At 58.7% G+C, this 15,439-nt stretch overlaps 2 protein-coding genes across 5 annotated transcripts; both read right to left on the bottom strand.

Moving 5' to 3' along the window:
• Positions 1-70: 70 nt before the first annotated feature.
• On the bottom strand, positions 71-8,634 carry MCOLN1 (mucolipin TRP cation channel 1). Its single transcript, XM_055429370.2, has 14 exons — positions 8,462-8,634; positions 6,597-6,802; positions 5,368-5,535; positions 5,116-5,281; positions 4,617-4,725; positions 4,295-4,391; positions 3,966-4,065; positions 3,654-3,760; positions 3,397-3,546; positions 3,169-3,270; positions 2,687-2,809; positions 2,091-2,306; positions 402-532; positions 71-299 (listed from the first exon to the last, which is right to left on the bottom strand). Exons 1-14 carry the CDS (start codon positions 8,490-8,492, stop codon positions 263-265), a joined length of 1,743 nt encoding a protein of 580 aa, XP_055285345.1. The 5' UTR covers positions 8,493-8,634; the 3' UTR covers positions 71-262.
• Positions 8,635-10,567: 1,933 nt separating this feature from the next.
• ZNF358 (zinc finger protein 358) lies at positions 10,568-14,781 on the bottom strand. 4 transcript variants are annotated; one of them, XM_055428939.2, is made up of 3 exons: positions 14,574-14,706; positions 12,599-12,704; positions 10,568-12,360 (listed from the first exon to the last, which is right to left on the bottom strand). In XM_055428939.2, the coding sequence occupies exons 2-3, from the start codon at positions 12,669-12,671 to the stop codon at positions 10,643-10,645; spliced, it is 1,791 nt and encodes a 596-aa protein (XP_055284914.2). In that variant the 5' UTR covers positions 12,672-12,704; positions 14,574-14,706; the 3' UTR covers positions 10,568-10,642. The 4 variants fall into 4 exon arrangements, with proteins under 4 accessions (XP_055284914.2, XP_055284918.2, XP_088695101.1 ...); XM_055428943.2 differs by lacking the exon at positions 12,599-12,704 and adding an exon at positions 12,861-13,001 and having other exon boundaries at positions 14,574-14,667; XM_088838975.1 differs by lacking the exon at positions 14,574-14,706 and adding an exon at positions 12,861-12,997.
• Between the last annotated feature and the right edge of the window lie 658 nt (positions 14,782-15,439).

Raw genomic sequence — 15,439 nt, forward strand, 5'->3', positions numbered from 1 at the left:
GGCGACGCTTTAAAGGGACCCGCGACCAGTTGGCTCAGGGGATGCCCCTCCCACTACAAATGAGAACAAGTTTATTTTCCCGTTTATTTAACACCCACCCTATCCTTGTTCAACGTCCGACCCGACTGGCCCAGGCCCTCACGGGGCGCGACTGGCAGCCGGCCCTTAAAAGCAAAGGGTAAAAATAAATAAGCTTGGGTCTCCGCACTCCGGGGGTGGTGGTGGTGATGGGGCTAACGTCCAGTAGCAGTCCAGGTCCGAGTCAATTCACCAGCAGCGAATGCTCCTCCGAAGCGTCCCTGAAGGAGGGGCAGTGTTAGCGGAGGTGGAAAGCATCCGTTCCCTCCGTCCGCTTCCCTTCCACCAGCAAACCGCAAACCCGAGCCAAACCAGCCTCGAACCTGCCACAGCAGCAAAGGAGGCTGCAGGCGGAGCCGCTCCCGCGGCGGAATTTGCCGGAGGTGGGGCTGTCCTGGCACTGCGCGATGTAGGCCTGGAGCTCGCTCACCTCTGCGCCCGCTCCGCCCGGGTGCTGGGGAGAGAGACCCGGAACCCGCATGAAAGACACCCCCGCCCTCCCCCTCCTCTCCAACGATCTGAATCTCCTCCCTGATCCTGGTGTCCAACCAGGCTCCCTCCTCTGGGGCTTTGCACACGCTGTGCCCTCCACCTGCTGATTCCCCGTGCTTTGCTTTACCTGGAGTCATTCCCTGACCACTGAACGTGCCCTCTCCGCCTGCGGGTCCACCACCGAGAGCCATGCTGGACCCAATCTGACTTGGCAACCACCCACTGACTTAAGTGCACACAGCGGAAGCAAGGTCTGGGTCTGTACCCCCAAGGCTGATACACACGTGTGATCTTTAAGTGCTAAAGGAAGACCTATGAGAGGGTCCTTGGGTCTGAGTGACAGGAGTATATCTGTTAACTGGCTGTATGTCCAGGCACAGGCCGGTGCAGTCTTCTGCATTCCCAGTTGCAGGGATGTTCTGGCTTTCAGCCTTTTTTTCACCCTTCCCAACTTCATGGGACCACTCTCTTCTCCAAATCCTTTCTGGCAGTTCCTTTTCCCTGGTGCACTCTCTCCTGGGCTCTTGTCTCATCAATCCAGAATGTTCTGAGATGATGGAAAGGTTTGATATCTATGCTGTCTAAATCTGGTAGCTGCTAACCACACTGGCGTTTGGGTGCTTGCTCTATGCCTGGTGTGAGTGAGGAACTGAATTTAGAATTGTTTCATTTTCATGATAGTCAAAGTGTAACTAGTCACATGCGTGGCCAGAGACCAGACAGCACATTTTAGAAATTTGCCTGGACTCAGCCCAACACCAGTCTAAAGCAGGGGGCCTCTGTAATCTTCAGTACTTCCTTTTTATACCAGCTCCCATCGGTAGATTGCCATACTCTGGTCTGTCCATTATCCATCCTGCCCACCAGTGCTGAACAGACACCTGGCACCAGGCTTGGCACACAACAGGCCCCCAAACACATCTCCTGAAAGAGCCTGTCTACCTGTCATGCCCATGTTCTGCCCTGGGCCCTGCAGCCTGCAGGACCACCACCATTCCCCAGACCCACAGGACAGAGGGGTTGGGAACAGCACTTCTAGAATCACATAGTTTCAGGATGAGCCGGGTTCACCATCTGCCTAGTAGCCAACCTTGGGTGAGTCACTGAAACTCTATGGCTTGGTTTGTGTGTGTTCAGTCACTCAGTGACTTTTGCAATCCCAGGGACTGTAGCCCACCAGGCTCCTCTATTCAAGGGATTTTCCAGGCAAGAATTCTGGAGTGGGCTGCCATTGCCTACTCCAATGGCTTGGGTTCCCTGTTAGTAAAAGATGCAGGAATCCTACGTGGCCCCACACCTTGATAAAACTGAGAAAGCAGCAGCTGTGACAAGGATGGTATCGGCCCCTCTTGGGCCCCCCAATTCCGAGCTAACCTCTCCTTTGGCCTCGTGGAGTCTCCCATATTCTTTCCCAGGGTCCTTCTCACTCACCCCACTGTGGCCAACCTTGAGGGACTTAGAGCCCGAGTTTGGGGCTGTGCGCTAATGCGTGTGGGGTGGCCCACAGGGAGGTGGCTGACCTTGATGGTGTCGTAGGCGCCTGTGATGAGCGCGATGAAGAGACTAAGCACCATGTAGATGAACAGGCTGATGAAGGAGTACAGGTAGAGCTGAGAGAAGAGCCAGACCAGGCTGCTGCGGCTCTGCTGCGCCTGCATGGCCGCGAAGGTCACGAACATGTCATCCCCGTTGATAAGCGAGAACAGGCACTCGGACACCATGGACAGTGAGCGGAACTGCAGGCGGGCAGTGCAGTGGGGGGTCAGAGCAAGCTGGGGGCGTGGCTGGGGGCTGGGACGGGGCTGGTAGTGGCATTGGGGAGTCAGAGGGGACAGCAGACAGAGCACTAGTAGTCATGGTGAGGCCAACTGGGGCGGATGGGTCACTGAATAAGGGTCAAGGCCAGGGTCACTGGGGGTGTTCAGAGAGGACAGTGGATAGAACTGCTGGAGACTTGCTAGTAAGGTACCAGGGATCAAGGTGGGTCGTTCAGTGTCACCATATCAACAGCAGATGGACGCGCTGGTGTCAGAGAACTCAGGAAGTAAGAAGGGGAGCCAGGGACCCCTGGACAGTGGGTCATGAGTGCCACCCACAAGTCCCTGCCAGCCCCTACCTTCACGTGGTAGGGCCCCAACACGATCCAGCCGCAGAAGCAATAGCCCAGATAGATGACGGCCACACAGCAGCAGAAGCGCATGACGCTGGGCAGGGCCACCCGCAGTGTGGCGATGAGGATCTGTCGGGGAGGGGGGACCAGTAGTGTGGGCGTACCCACAACACAGGCCAGCTGGGGTGACCAGAGAAGCTGGAGGGACCCACAGAATGGGCAGCAGGGTGCTGAGGGCACACCCCCTTGGCTGGATTCAGCTGGCAGGGGGTTGGGGATGAAAGTGGGCTCACATTGCCCCTGCTCATGTAGAGTGACAGGTATGTCTGGCGGGGGTGGGGAGGCAGGTAAGGGGAAGAGGCTCCTGGTGGGTCATCTGCAGGGGCTGTTGATGGCAATACAGGTATGATTTATCTGGGGTGGGGGGTGGGAATTAAGGGACACGAGGCTGCCACCAAGAGGGCCCTGCCTGCATGTCCGAAGCTTACATTGTACTTATGGAAGAAGGTCAAGTAGCGGATGACTCCGACCCAGACTAGCAGTGTTGAGGTGCCCAGGAGGATGCTGCAGACATCGTAGCTTGCCAGGTTCTAGGGGTGGGAGTAGCGTCAACTCCGTCCGGCCTTTCCCTGGGGATGGCATCGGCAGGGAGTGGGAGAGGGGGCCAGGGTCTGGAAGGAGATGGGGTGGGGAGGCAGGGCGCAGGTAGGACCCACCTTGGCTTCAATGCCAATCTTCATGATGGTGCCCGAGATGGTAAGCATGTCACTGGTGACCAGAAGGATGTACCAGCCATTGACAAATTCCAACCGCTCCCACAGGCTGATGACCCGTCCCCGCCGTCGCCACATGAACCTGACAAATTCCTGCAGGGGTAGGCAGGTGGGGTGAGGGCCAGTCTGGGCAGGGGAGGCTCACCACCCTAGCGGCCCCAAGGGTCCCAGAGCTGGGCGAGGCTGGGGGTGGCTCTCACGTTCTGCAGGAGGAAGCCTCGGAGCAGTGAGCGGGCACACAGCAGGAAGGAGAAGGCGCAGGTGAGGATCACAACCACGTCAAACAGGAGCCGGAAGCTATTGTCTCCTGTGGGGAGGGGGCCAAAGGCAGGGTCGGGGATGAGGCGACTGGGCCAGGCCCTGGGGGGCTTCAGGGCTGGTTTGGGCTGGTCAGTGGGCTTATAGGTTTCTCTGGGTGAGTCGGGAGCTTGGTCCATGCTGGTCTGGGGCTCGGGGCTACCAGGGAAATTCAGAGCCCCTGGGCAGCACTGGTTCGGGGCTTGGGGGCTCACCATGGCCAAAGACGCTGGGGTGCTTACACTCCTGGATGTGGGCCTGGGTCTCTAGGCTGATGGGGACACGCCCACTGTGTGCCTTATTGTCAAATGTGATCTGCAGGGGTGCGGTGAGATGAGATGGGACAGGGTCAACCTCGGCAGACCCAAGGCTCCCAGACCTGCAGGACGGTTGGTCTCTCCAGCCCCAGCCTCCCCCATTATCCCCACACTGCCCCTGGCCCAGGGTCCCCCAGCTCCAGAGTTCAGGAGTCCTGTGCCCCGCCCCCCACCCTACCCCATCACGGGCTGGTTCCTCACCCACACCCCAGGGACCGTGGGCTCACCAGGATACTGAAGGTGTAGCAGTCTGGGATTTCATTGTTGATCAGGCTCTGGAGGTTAATGGTCTTCAGCTGGAAGTGGATGGTGACGTTGATCAGCCTAGGGGGGAGGCTTGGGTGAGGGGGTGGGTGGGCTCTGCCTGAGTGCCAGTGCTCTGCCCCACGCTGACTCTGCAGCTGGCAGAGGAAGTGCTCACGTGGCAGCATTGGCTTGGCCCGCCCAGCCCCAGCTTGTGGGGTAGTGGCTGCCCCCTCCCCCAACACTGAAGATGCCTGGAGTCCTGCCTCCCCGCACCCCCAGCCCCCTCGATCGGTCAGACAGTACTTGTGGAATTTGAGCGTGAGGTTCCTGTAACTGGCGCTGCCATCCGAGAGGGAGAGATCATCACTGGGGGGAACGGGGGGTCTCTCAGGGGGGTCCACCCGGATACAGTCTGAGGACAGGGAGTCAGGGAGGGGACACTGGTGGCAGGGGAGGCACAGGCAGGTCTCCCCAGAGTCCCCGACAGCCCCCTTCCCTGCTTTACCTCTCCCTTCGTATTTCAACATTTGTTTGTTTCTGCTGTCTACCCCACAAGGGTCAGGCCCAGTCTATCTAACCCCATACACAGGCCCCAGTGCCTGGTGCTCTGTGGCCCCAGATGTTTAGTGAATGAATGACAGTGAAACATGACATGCAGCTCTGTCTGCACACCAAGCAGCCCACTAATCATCACGTCATCCTCACCACCCTGTCTTCCAGACGAGCAGGAGGGATTTTCAAGTGGGATTTTAATCCTAGCAGCCCGGGCTCCTGACCACTGAGCCCTGCCCGGCCCACTCACCCGTGACGACCATTGGGTCAATGTCAAATGTGTCGTTGGCTGGGTCCACGTGGCCCCGGTGGTAGTAGCACTGGCAGAGGGCCAGGGCCGAGCCGTTGGCCCAGGGGCCGCCCCCGCCCCGCACATAGGCATACCGGCCCAGGGACACGTCTGGGAGCATCAGGTACTGCAGGCAAAGGAGGGGAGGATCTGTCAGCCCCGTCCGTTCTCCTCTGAGGGCCCAGCTGCCCACTGGCTCCTGGCCGCCCGCACCTGGTCCACAGCATAGAAGATGGCCTGGTATAGCTGCTGCCGCGTGTAGGCTGCGAACGTGTCGTCCGCCCCATCCGTGTAGCCCAGCAGGAAGAGGTGCCGGAAAGCAATGGTGTTCTCCTCCCGGAACGTCACTGCCAGCTGGTTGCTGAGCCCAAACAGGATGAGCTGGCAGGAGGGACAAGGATGATGGGAATCTCCCACAGTGCATGAGTGGAGGGAGAGAAGGGAGAGGGCCCTCCTCATGAGGGCAGGCCCACCATATGCACACAGTGGCTGCTCACAGAACTCACAGCAACAGCTAACGCCTGTTACTTGTGTACTGGGTGCCAGCTGCTGTGCTAAACCCAAACCTATGCGGAGAGTCAAGCTCCAGGAGTTGGGGATGGACAGGGAAGCCTGGTGTGCTGCAGTCCATGGTCACAAAGAGTCAGACACGACTGAGCGACTGAACGGAACTGGATAGGCTAAGTACCACTACTGGGTTCCTTTTGTTGTTATTCAGTTGGGCAGTCGTGTCCGACTCTTTTCGATCCCATGGACTATAGCCCACCAGGCTCCTCTGTCCATGGGATTTCACTGGCAAGAATACTGGAGTGGGTTGCCATTTCCTCCTCTAGAGGATCTTCCTGACCCAGGGATTAAACCTGTGTCTCCTGCATTGGCAGGTAGGTTCTTTACCACTGAGTCACCTGGGAAGCCCTTCACTGGGCTCCTTTACTGACAGGAGATTAGAAGCATGGTGACATACCCAAAGTCACTAGACCAGAAGCTCTCAGGACAGGGGCTGAGTCTGACTCATCATGGAGTCCTTGGAGCCCAGCACAGGGCCTGGGAGAGGGAGTGAGGGCAGTGATCCCTGCAGCCACCAGGTCAGTTTTCTTTGAGGGTCAGCAACCACCATCAGACTGCCAGGGTCCACATGCCAGCTCCCAAGTCTTAGTTGCTACGTGACTTTGGACAAGTCCCTTAACCTCTCTGAGCCTCATTTGTCTCATCTATAAAAAAAAGGGCGACAACACTGGCCAGGACCTTAGAAGGCATTTGTGAAGCTTAAAGGAGCTGCTCCTGTGCAGATCCCAGAGGGCTTCCGACTGATGAGTGCCACTGTCACTATCATGATGCTGCTGCGGGGGCAGGACTGGGCTCTGAATCCAAGATTCCCCTTCAAGGAAAATAGGGCCCACAGGTGGAATTCTGGGGGCAGGGGCGAGTGGTATAGGTCTCACCTGCACGGTGACCACCAAGATCTTCACCACCTGCAGCATGAGCTTGAAAGGCTTGCGACCCTTGGCCCGGAATTTATCACAGGGGCTCATGAAGAAGTACTTGAGACGGCGACGGAGATCTTCCTCTTCTGGAGGGGTTGAAGGGACTGGGGAAGCCCCTGTCTGAGTCCCATATCCAGGGCTGGGTGTCAGGAGCCGCTCGGTCTCTGTGAGATGGGAGGGAGAGGGAAGTGGGGACCAGGCCGAGACAAGTTTACCTGCCAGTAGGGGAGGCAGGTCCCAAGCTCCAGCTAAGAAAGAACTCTGAGAAATCTAAGGAAAACCAGAAAATTCATAACATTTTACAGATATTTGCAGCAGTGCTGGTCGAAGACTCTAAGTCACTTGAAAGAGCCTGAACTGATTCCTGGCTCTGCCTCAGGGCATTCAGTTTCCCTGAGTCTCAGCTTCCTTGACTGCAAAATGGGGCAATAAATTCTCTCACTAGGAAGCTAAGAATTTGATCCTTACAAAGCATTCCATCCCTAAGCCTCAACAGTTCCTCAACAAGTAGAGGCTATTTTTTTTGTTTGTTTGTTTTTTCCTCCTTCTTTTTGGCCATGCCTAGGGGCTTGCAGCGGAGAAGGCAATGGCAAGCCACTCCAGTACTCTTGCCTAGAAAATCGCATGGACAGAGGAGCCTGGCGGGCTGCCGTCTATGGGGTCGCACAGAGTCGGACACGACTGAAGCGACTTAGCAGCAGCAGCAGGGGCTTGCAGGATCTTAGTTCCTAGACCAGGGACTGAACCCAGGCCACAGCAATGAAGGCACCAAGTCCTAACCACTAGACCACCAGGGAACTCCTAAACAGAAGCTATTCTAAGCACCACTGACTCCTTTCAATCGTGACCAGCCCAAGAGGAAGTTCAAGTTTTCAGCAACTGCCAGGGTCATAGTTGGTCACAGCAGCCTAGAATAGTCCCTGACATACCCCCATGATCCCCACTGGAAGAACCCTGTTTCATTCCAAGGCCTGTGTGGCTCTCTGCCTAGCCCAGCCACCAAGATGAAATGTGGACACTCTCTGAACCTGTCCCGCAGGGAGGGCCACCTCCAGATCCCTTTGGCACTCAGATGCTGTTGTGGTTGTTTACAAGACAGCTGGATGGGAGGCCAGAGGGCGGGGCACCTCCCTGGCTGGGATCACAGCTTATCCACCCCAGGTTCCAATGACTAAGACATCTCTGAGGTGTCTGCAGCTAGTTTAAGAGAAGATGATCAACACATGGGCATTCCTCCAGGCTCCCCTATGAGAGGCAACTGAGCTTCCACGGGTTTGGAGATCTGAAATTGAGTTAGGCACCTGGGTTTAAAGTGGCAACCACGCCCCAGCAGTCCTGCCTGAGTTTAGAAAAGCTGAACATTTGCCTCCTGGCCTAGGGAAGCAGAGTCTGGGAGTTTGACGTTGGGGCGGGAGGGTGGGGGTGGGGGTTGGAGAAGCTGGGGCCCGAGGTCGGAGTTTCAGTAGAACTGAGCAAAACGAATTTGCTCGGGATGCAAATCCTGGGACCCTCGCCGCCGCTAGTCAGAGAAGCTGGTGGCTCGCCAGCTGCCTGAGTTGAAGGTACTAGAGCACAGCCCGGAGTCCCGCCACTTAGAGGGGAGAAGCTGGTGCCCACCCGCCACATGTGGGCAGCCTGCCCTTTCTGCCCTTTCTCCTAGGCTCTAGGAGCCGTCAGTCCATACCGACGCCACCGGGAAGCTGAGAGGTGGGCATGGGAGCTGGGGAAAGGGAAACCCGGAGCTCCACCGTCCCAGGTAGGAGAAGCCGTCCGCAGGTTCGCAGCCCGCGTTCCGGAGCTCGCCGGGCTCCCTGCGCCCTCACCTGAGCCGCACGGGCCTACGGGGACTGCCATGTCGGGGCCCGGAGCGCCGGACGCCGCCGGGCGCGGCGGGACAGCCGGGGTCCGAACGCCCCTCGCTGTCACTGCGGCCTCGCTCCCTGGCGGTGCAGCTTCAAACCCTCCCGCATCAGCTGACTCGCGCCTCAGACACGTGACCACCGCGGCCTGGGAGGCAGGCGACCAAATCCGGTCCCGCCCCCTGCGCCACGACAGCCCCTGCCTGAGCAGCACGCACGCGTGCCTCGGGTGGCGGCTGGCTTCCTCTAGGCGGTCGCGAGGTCCTAGCGCCGAAGTGCCAATGTGCTGGGGGATGGGCCGGCTGTGAGCGTGCGGACTTAGGACTGACTCGGTCCCGGCTCCCTGTCGTTCCGGCGTCCAGTGCCGAACTCTTGGCTTCCATGTCTAATGCTTGATCCCTTTTCCTCCGCGGTGTAGGACAATGATCCTGTCTCAAGGGTGCCCGGCTCTATCCTCCCAGAAACCCTCCCTCACCCTCAACCCCCTCTCATCTGAAATTATCATTAATCCTACTTCTTTTCCTAATTGTATCCTAAATAGGACCACTTTCCTCCACTCCTATGGCTGTCAGCTCAGTCTCCCAATATTGGACCACTGCAACAACCTCCCTGATCTTAGACTCCTATTTCTGATCCCCCTCCATTCCCCTCTCCATCCAGCAGCCAGAAGGGTCTTCCAAAAATAATTGATATCAGTCCTCTGTCAGAACCTGCTGGTAGCTTCCTATTTCTCTGGGATGACAAGCAAACTCCCCTCTTCAATCTACTGGAGCCCTCTTTTCCAGCCCCACCTACCTCCTCCCCTATCTCATCTCAGTGGCCCCAGGGCCTTAGTACAACCTTGCCTTAGGGCATAGGGTTGACAACGCAGGCTTGGAGGCAGGCAATTTGGGTTTAAATCTACATGCTCCCAACCACCACTTCTAGGTCTTTGAAAAACTCCCTTAAACGCCATGTGCCTCAATGTCCTCATTTGCAAAAGGGGAATACTCAGTTACCTGTCTCATGGAGCTGCTGAGAGAATTAAATGAGAGGGCTTCCTTGATGGTCCAGTAATTAAGAATCTGCTTACCAGTGCAGGGAACACAGATTCTATCTTGGTCTGGGAAGATCCCACACAGCACGGGGCAACTAAGTCTGTGCTCCGCAACTACTGAGCCAGTGCTCTAGAGCCTGTGAGTCACAACTACTGAAGCCTATCTGCCTAGAGCCTGTGCTCCACAAAAGAAACTAAGGCAATGAGAAGCCCGTGCACCACAACGAAGTGTAGCCCCTGCTCACTGCAACTAGAGAAAAGCCCACGCACAGCAATGAAGACTCAGCATGGCCAAAAGATAAATAAAATTATTTTTAAAAAAATTAAGTGAGAAAATGCAAATGCACAGCGCAAGTCTGAACCAACAGTAGTGCTGATTAAAGTAGCAGTGATTGGACTTACAAAGTCCTTCCATAGGGAAGCTGTCCCCTATTTAAACCAGAAGTCTTGTTATGCTTCTTGAATGCACCATACTCTATAGTTGCTTTTTAAGTGTTTCTGAACTCTGGGAGCTCTGTGAGAACCACGGCCCTGCTAATCTTGCTCCCTGCTGAGACTTGAGCAATCAACACAGGTTTGTTGAATGCATAAGCAAGTGACCTCTTCTTTGTCCTGTGGTGTTACCTGCAACGTGGGCTTTGAAGGATAAGGGGTAAATCTGGGGAGCAGAAAGGCCAGGCTGCCCACATGGTTTCCTATCAGCCTCTGCTATGCACCTGCTAGATGTTCAATGTGCCAGAAATCCCACCACTCGTGGGAAAGTTAACTCTAAAAGGGAAGGAAGCAGCATAGACCAAACCACAGGGTGAGTCCGCCCCTGAATGGGGTGGCTAGGTCTGGGGGAACAGAGAGTAGCGACTGCTGGGATGGACCAGTACCTCCTGGGGGAAGCTGCTGCCAGGAGGATGTTGTGGGGGGAGCCAGGACAGTAAGGTTCCATTTGTATGGCTAGCTCCAGCAGTACCCTACCATCTCCCCAGGAACAGGCTGCACATTAGAGAAAAAAGAGCAACAGCAGAACGACGACACAGAGCCAGGAGGCAGTGGGAGGATTTTACTAACTGCACAACACACGCTTTCCCAGGCCCCTGTGGGTGCCAGCACACCCTTCAGCCATCCGGCCCGAGCAGGGCTTCTTGCTCCTGCACCCACCTGGGACTCTCGCCCGTAGGGAGGGCTGGGCTGACAGTGTCACGGATGGGAGAGCCGGGGTCAGGGTGGGACTTGGAGTGGGGGTCAGGGCTGGGCACAGGATCTGTGTCGGGGCTGGGACCAGATCTGTGGTCAGGGCTAGCCAGGAGGTCGGAATTGGCATTGTGCCCAGGCTTAGGGTCAGAAGACAGGCCAGAACCAGGGGTGGGGCTAGATCCAGAGCCACTGGGGGGGTTGGGGTTGGGATTGGGAAGGGAGCCCAGCGCAGAGCCAGGGTCAGGGTCAAGGCCAGAGCTAGGGCCAGGGCTGAGCACTGAGATAGCATCCGGACCCAGGAGGGAGGCCTGCCCTGGCCTTAGCATCGAAGCGGGGCTGAGGCCCAGGCCAGCAGCGGCAGCGGCGGCAGCCGCAGCTGCAGCCGCACCCTCGTGCACACGCTTGTGCTTGGTGAGGCTGGAGGCTTGGCCGAAGGCCTTGCCGCAGAGCTGGCAGCGGTAGGGGCGCTCGCCCGAATGCACATGTAGGTGCTGCAGCAACGCGGAGCTCTGCCCAAAGGCCTTGGAGCAGTGGGGGCAGGCGTAGGGCCGCTCGCCTGTGTGCGTGCGCAGGTGATGCTGCAGGTTGGAGCTCTGGCCAAAGGCCTTGCCGCAGTGGGGACAGCGGTAGGGGCGCTCCGCCGTGTGCGTGCGCTGGTGCTGCAGCAGTGCCGAGCTCTGCCCGAAGGCCTTGCCGCATTGCGGGCATGGGTACGGCCTCTCGCCCGTGTGCGTGCGCAGGTGCTTCAGCAGCGCCGAGCCCTGCCCGAAGCCCTTGGCGCACACCGGGCATTTGTGCGGCCGCGGGCCGCCGTGAGTGCGCAGGTGCTGCGCCAGCAGCGAGCCGTGGCCGAAGGCTTTGCCACACACCGGGCAATGGTGAGGCTTCTCGCCACTGTGGCTGCTGCGGTGCTTGAGCAGTGTGGAGCGCCAACCGAAGGCCTTGCCGCACGCGGCGCACTGGTAGGGCCGCGCGCCAGTGTGGATGCCCCGGTGCTGCGCCAGCGTGGCGCCGTGGCTGAATGACTTGCCGCAGTCGGGGCAGCGGTAGGGCTTCTCACCGCTGTGCGTGCGGCGGTGCTGGCTCAGCCCTGAGCTGCGGCGGAAGGCTCGCCCGCAGTCGGGGCAGGAGAAGGGCCGGGGCGGGCTGGCAGGTGCAGGGAGCACCGCGGGGGCGGCGTTCAGGACCTCAGGGGTGGCAGGGAGGTCGGAGGAGAGGGAGTCCAGGTCTGGAGCGGCAGTGGGACTGAGTGTGTCGCTGTTAGGGTCGAGGATCAGGGGAACGGGGCCAATGACGTCGGGGTCGTCGAAACTTGAAGACAGGGGGTCGAGATCTTGGGGGTCGGAGTCACGGATCCCCGAGATGGAGCCTGGAGCATCCACCTCGGCATCCAGAGCCTCGGAGACAGGCTCCAGATCTTCATAGCTGGGGTCCACGTCCTCAGAGACAGTGTGGAGGTCTTCCTGCTCAGGCTCCGGGTTTTCGGAAGCCGGGTCCAGCTCTTCTGGGTCGGGGTCTAGGTCTTCTGAGTCTGAGTCAAGCTTTTCATAATCGGGCCTCCTGCCTTTGTGGCCTGGGTTCCTGACTAAGACGGAACGCCTCATCCCTGGTGTAGAAGTACCGGCTTCTGGGGCAGGATCTATGGGGTGAGGGCAGAGGGTGAGTGGAGAGTAGGTTCTGGGGAACCGCGGGTCTCTTTTGGAGCTTGGGCAGGGAAGGGAGAGGGAGTCGGGCTGTACCCGAGATCCCACTTTGGGGTACACACACAGATCCTTCTCTTGTCTCGTGCTATAGGGACTGCACTGGCTCCTGCCAGGGCAGGGAGAAGAGGGACCCTGGTGAGACATGGGGAGGGGCCTCCCTTCTCAGCCCCACACCTGGATAGAAGTCAGGGGACCCAGCACTAGAGGTCTCCAGCACCCAGCTCCATGGCTCCGCCCCTCTCTCCATCCTGGGCTCCTCCTCTGGTGGGAAGCTCAGGTCCTGTGGAGGAGAGAGAGTCGCCTTGACCAAGGCCCCTTTGAGGGGAAGAGGGTGGGTGTCTAGGTTCCTGTGCTTGCTCTAAGTACATGGTCTGAATTCCAGTCCCATTGTTGGGGGTGGCATATTTGGGGGTTCCTGGTAGGGAACTTGGCTCACCTCCTAGAGAGGAAACATAGTGATCTCTGAAGCCTCTGTCTGTGGGGGATGAGTGTGTGTGTGTGTGGGGTGGGGGGCAGACAACATCTGGTACTCCTCCTGGATCACTGGGGGCATGCAGGGAGACCCCTGGCTTGCTTCCTGGGGAAGAGACAACGTGAATTCCAAACTTCACAGTTCTGGAGTAGGACTAAGTGTCAAAACACCTATGTTCTGTCTTAGATAGAAGATCCTGAATGCCGATTTCTAAAGTTAGAGTGTGCGTGGGGACCCCTGGAGGGGGCAGGGAGACCCATAGGCCCATTATCCAGGAGAGTAGGGACAGGTGTCACCATACCTGTTTGCCCGATTAGATTGATCCTGAATTCTAACCCCTAGCTTGTTAGTCACTTAGTCCAGTTTGGTATCTCATGGACTGTAACCCACCAGGCTTCTCTGTCCAAGGAATTATCCAGGCAAGAATACTGGAGTGCCTAGCCAATTCCCTTCTCCAGCGGATCTTCCCCACCCAGGGATCAAACAAGGGTCTCCTGCATTGCAGGCATATTCTTTACTATCTGAGCCACCAGAAAACCCCTAGCTGCGGGGTAGGCAAAACAACACATCAGGCTTCTCTTTGGTTACTGGAGGGACCCCTGGGCCATCTCCTAGGAAGGAATGATTTCTTGAGTGACTGACTCCACGGCTGAAGCATGGAGATGGTCCTCTCTAGGAAGAAAGATCCTGAGTTCTACCTCCATGGCTGGAGGTAGGGAGTGGAACAGAGAAACAAACTGGGACCCCTTCTGGGGAGCAGGCAGAGCTCAGGATTATCTGAAGGGGAGGTGATGCCCACTCCATGGCTAGGCCTAGGGGGTAAAACAACAAATAGATCTATTACTGGGAGGGGGGTTGAAGTGGGGGTGGGTGGGTGTGCGTTGGGGGGCACTTTGGCTCTCCTTTGGGGGAGGGGGAACTTCTGAGCCACAACCCCAGAACTGGGAGTGGATACACAGAGAGAGGCCTAAGTTCCTAGTTTACCTCCTCACATTCCATGATGGAGGGTTGGGGGACAGTGCTGGGTCACCCCTGGATTCCCAGTAGGGGGAAGACCCTTAGACTGGCTCCTGAATTCCCACCACTGAGCTACAAGCAGCAAGGAGACATAACTGGTATCCTTCCCTGAGTTCCTGGGGGGCAGGTGGAATCCTGGATCACCTCCTGAGTAAGGGGCTTCCAGTGCTCTGGACCCCAAGACTGGAGAGTGAGGGGAAACAACAACTGGGGTCCTGGGGGGAGGTCCCTCTGGAGGATGGGTCTCCTGAATTCCGGACCCCAGCCTGGAGGGTCTGAGGGAACAATACCTGGGGTCACTCCTGGGCTCCTGGGGTGGGGGATCCGGATCGCCTCCAGAGGAGGCGGCGTTCTGGACTTACGCCCCCGCCCCCAGCCGAGGGGTGCCCACCTCCCCTACCTCCCGATTGACGGCGCCCAGCTTGGGCTGGGCCCTCCCCCGGGGCCGCAGCGGCGGAACCGGCGCGCTAGGCCCGCAGGTCGCGCGGCCCCCTCCCATCGCGCCCCAGGCTCTGCTCTCCCGGGGCTGGCGGGCGCGCGGGGCGGCGGCGGGGGGTGGGACAGAGGTCGCCCCGGGCCGCGCCCCGCGCTGGGGGCCCCCCGCGCCCGCCCCCCTCATCGCGGCGCCCGCCCGCCCGGCCCGCTCGCGGGGACACTCACCCGGCGCCCCTCTCCCCTGCCCGGCCCGCCGCGCCCGCCGGCGCCCCCGGGGCCCGCAGGAAGCCCCCCTCCCGCCAGCCCCGCCGGCGGCCCCCTCGGCCCTGCGGCCCCGCCAGGCGCTCCCCGGGAGCGAGAGGGGCCGGCCGAGGGCCGCAGCGGGGGCTGCTGGGACTTGTAGTTCGCCCGCGCCCGCCTCGGCCGTCGCCATCGCTGCCCCCGCCCCCCGGGCCAGCCTTTGTCCCGGCCCGGCCACCCGGCCGCGCGGCCGCGCCTTTGTCTGCGCCGGGCCCCGCCCGCGCTGTCCCCGCCGCCTCCTCTCCTCTTCTGCTTCTGTCTCAGCCGCTCTTGATCCCTCTCCACCCGTCTCTCTCTCTCTGTCCCTTCTCTGTCCCTCCGTCCCTTTATGTCCATGTCTGGGCTTCTCTTGTCACTTTCTCTGCCTCCGTCCCTATGTCTCTGCATCCTCGTCCTCTCTCTCCCTGTCTCTGCCTACTGCCCGTGTCTCCGACTCTCTCTCTCTCTCCCTTGTTTCCAGGAGCCCCGAACAGTCTCTGCCTCTTGCAGATGGGTAACACACATCAGCATAGTTCAGACGTTGAGAATTTACAAACTTGTGGTATCTTTGCTCAGTCCAGCGTTTTCACTTTAAGACTCCTCCTTCTCCCAGGGTCATGCAGGGCTGTCACTGGTGGGCTCCCCGTGCCTGTTCCTCCTTCTATAAGCCAGGTCTGAGAAGCAATCTGGGCATACTTTACCTGGAGAGGAAGATCCCTGTGAAGAGGGAATGAAATACAGCCCTGGCAGCGGGCAGCTGGCCTGTGATGTTCTTACCAGAACATAAACAACAGGTCTCAGAACATAAACAG

This window comes from Moschus berezovskii, chromosome 8 (assembly GCF_049115385.1).
Source record: "Moschus berezovskii isolate FMDL1 chromosome 8, NW_MosBer_1.0, whole genome shotgun sequence".
Classification (NCBI taxonomy): domain Eukaryota; kingdom Metazoa; phylum Chordata; class Mammalia; order Artiodactyla; family Moschidae; genus Moschus; species Moschus berezovskii.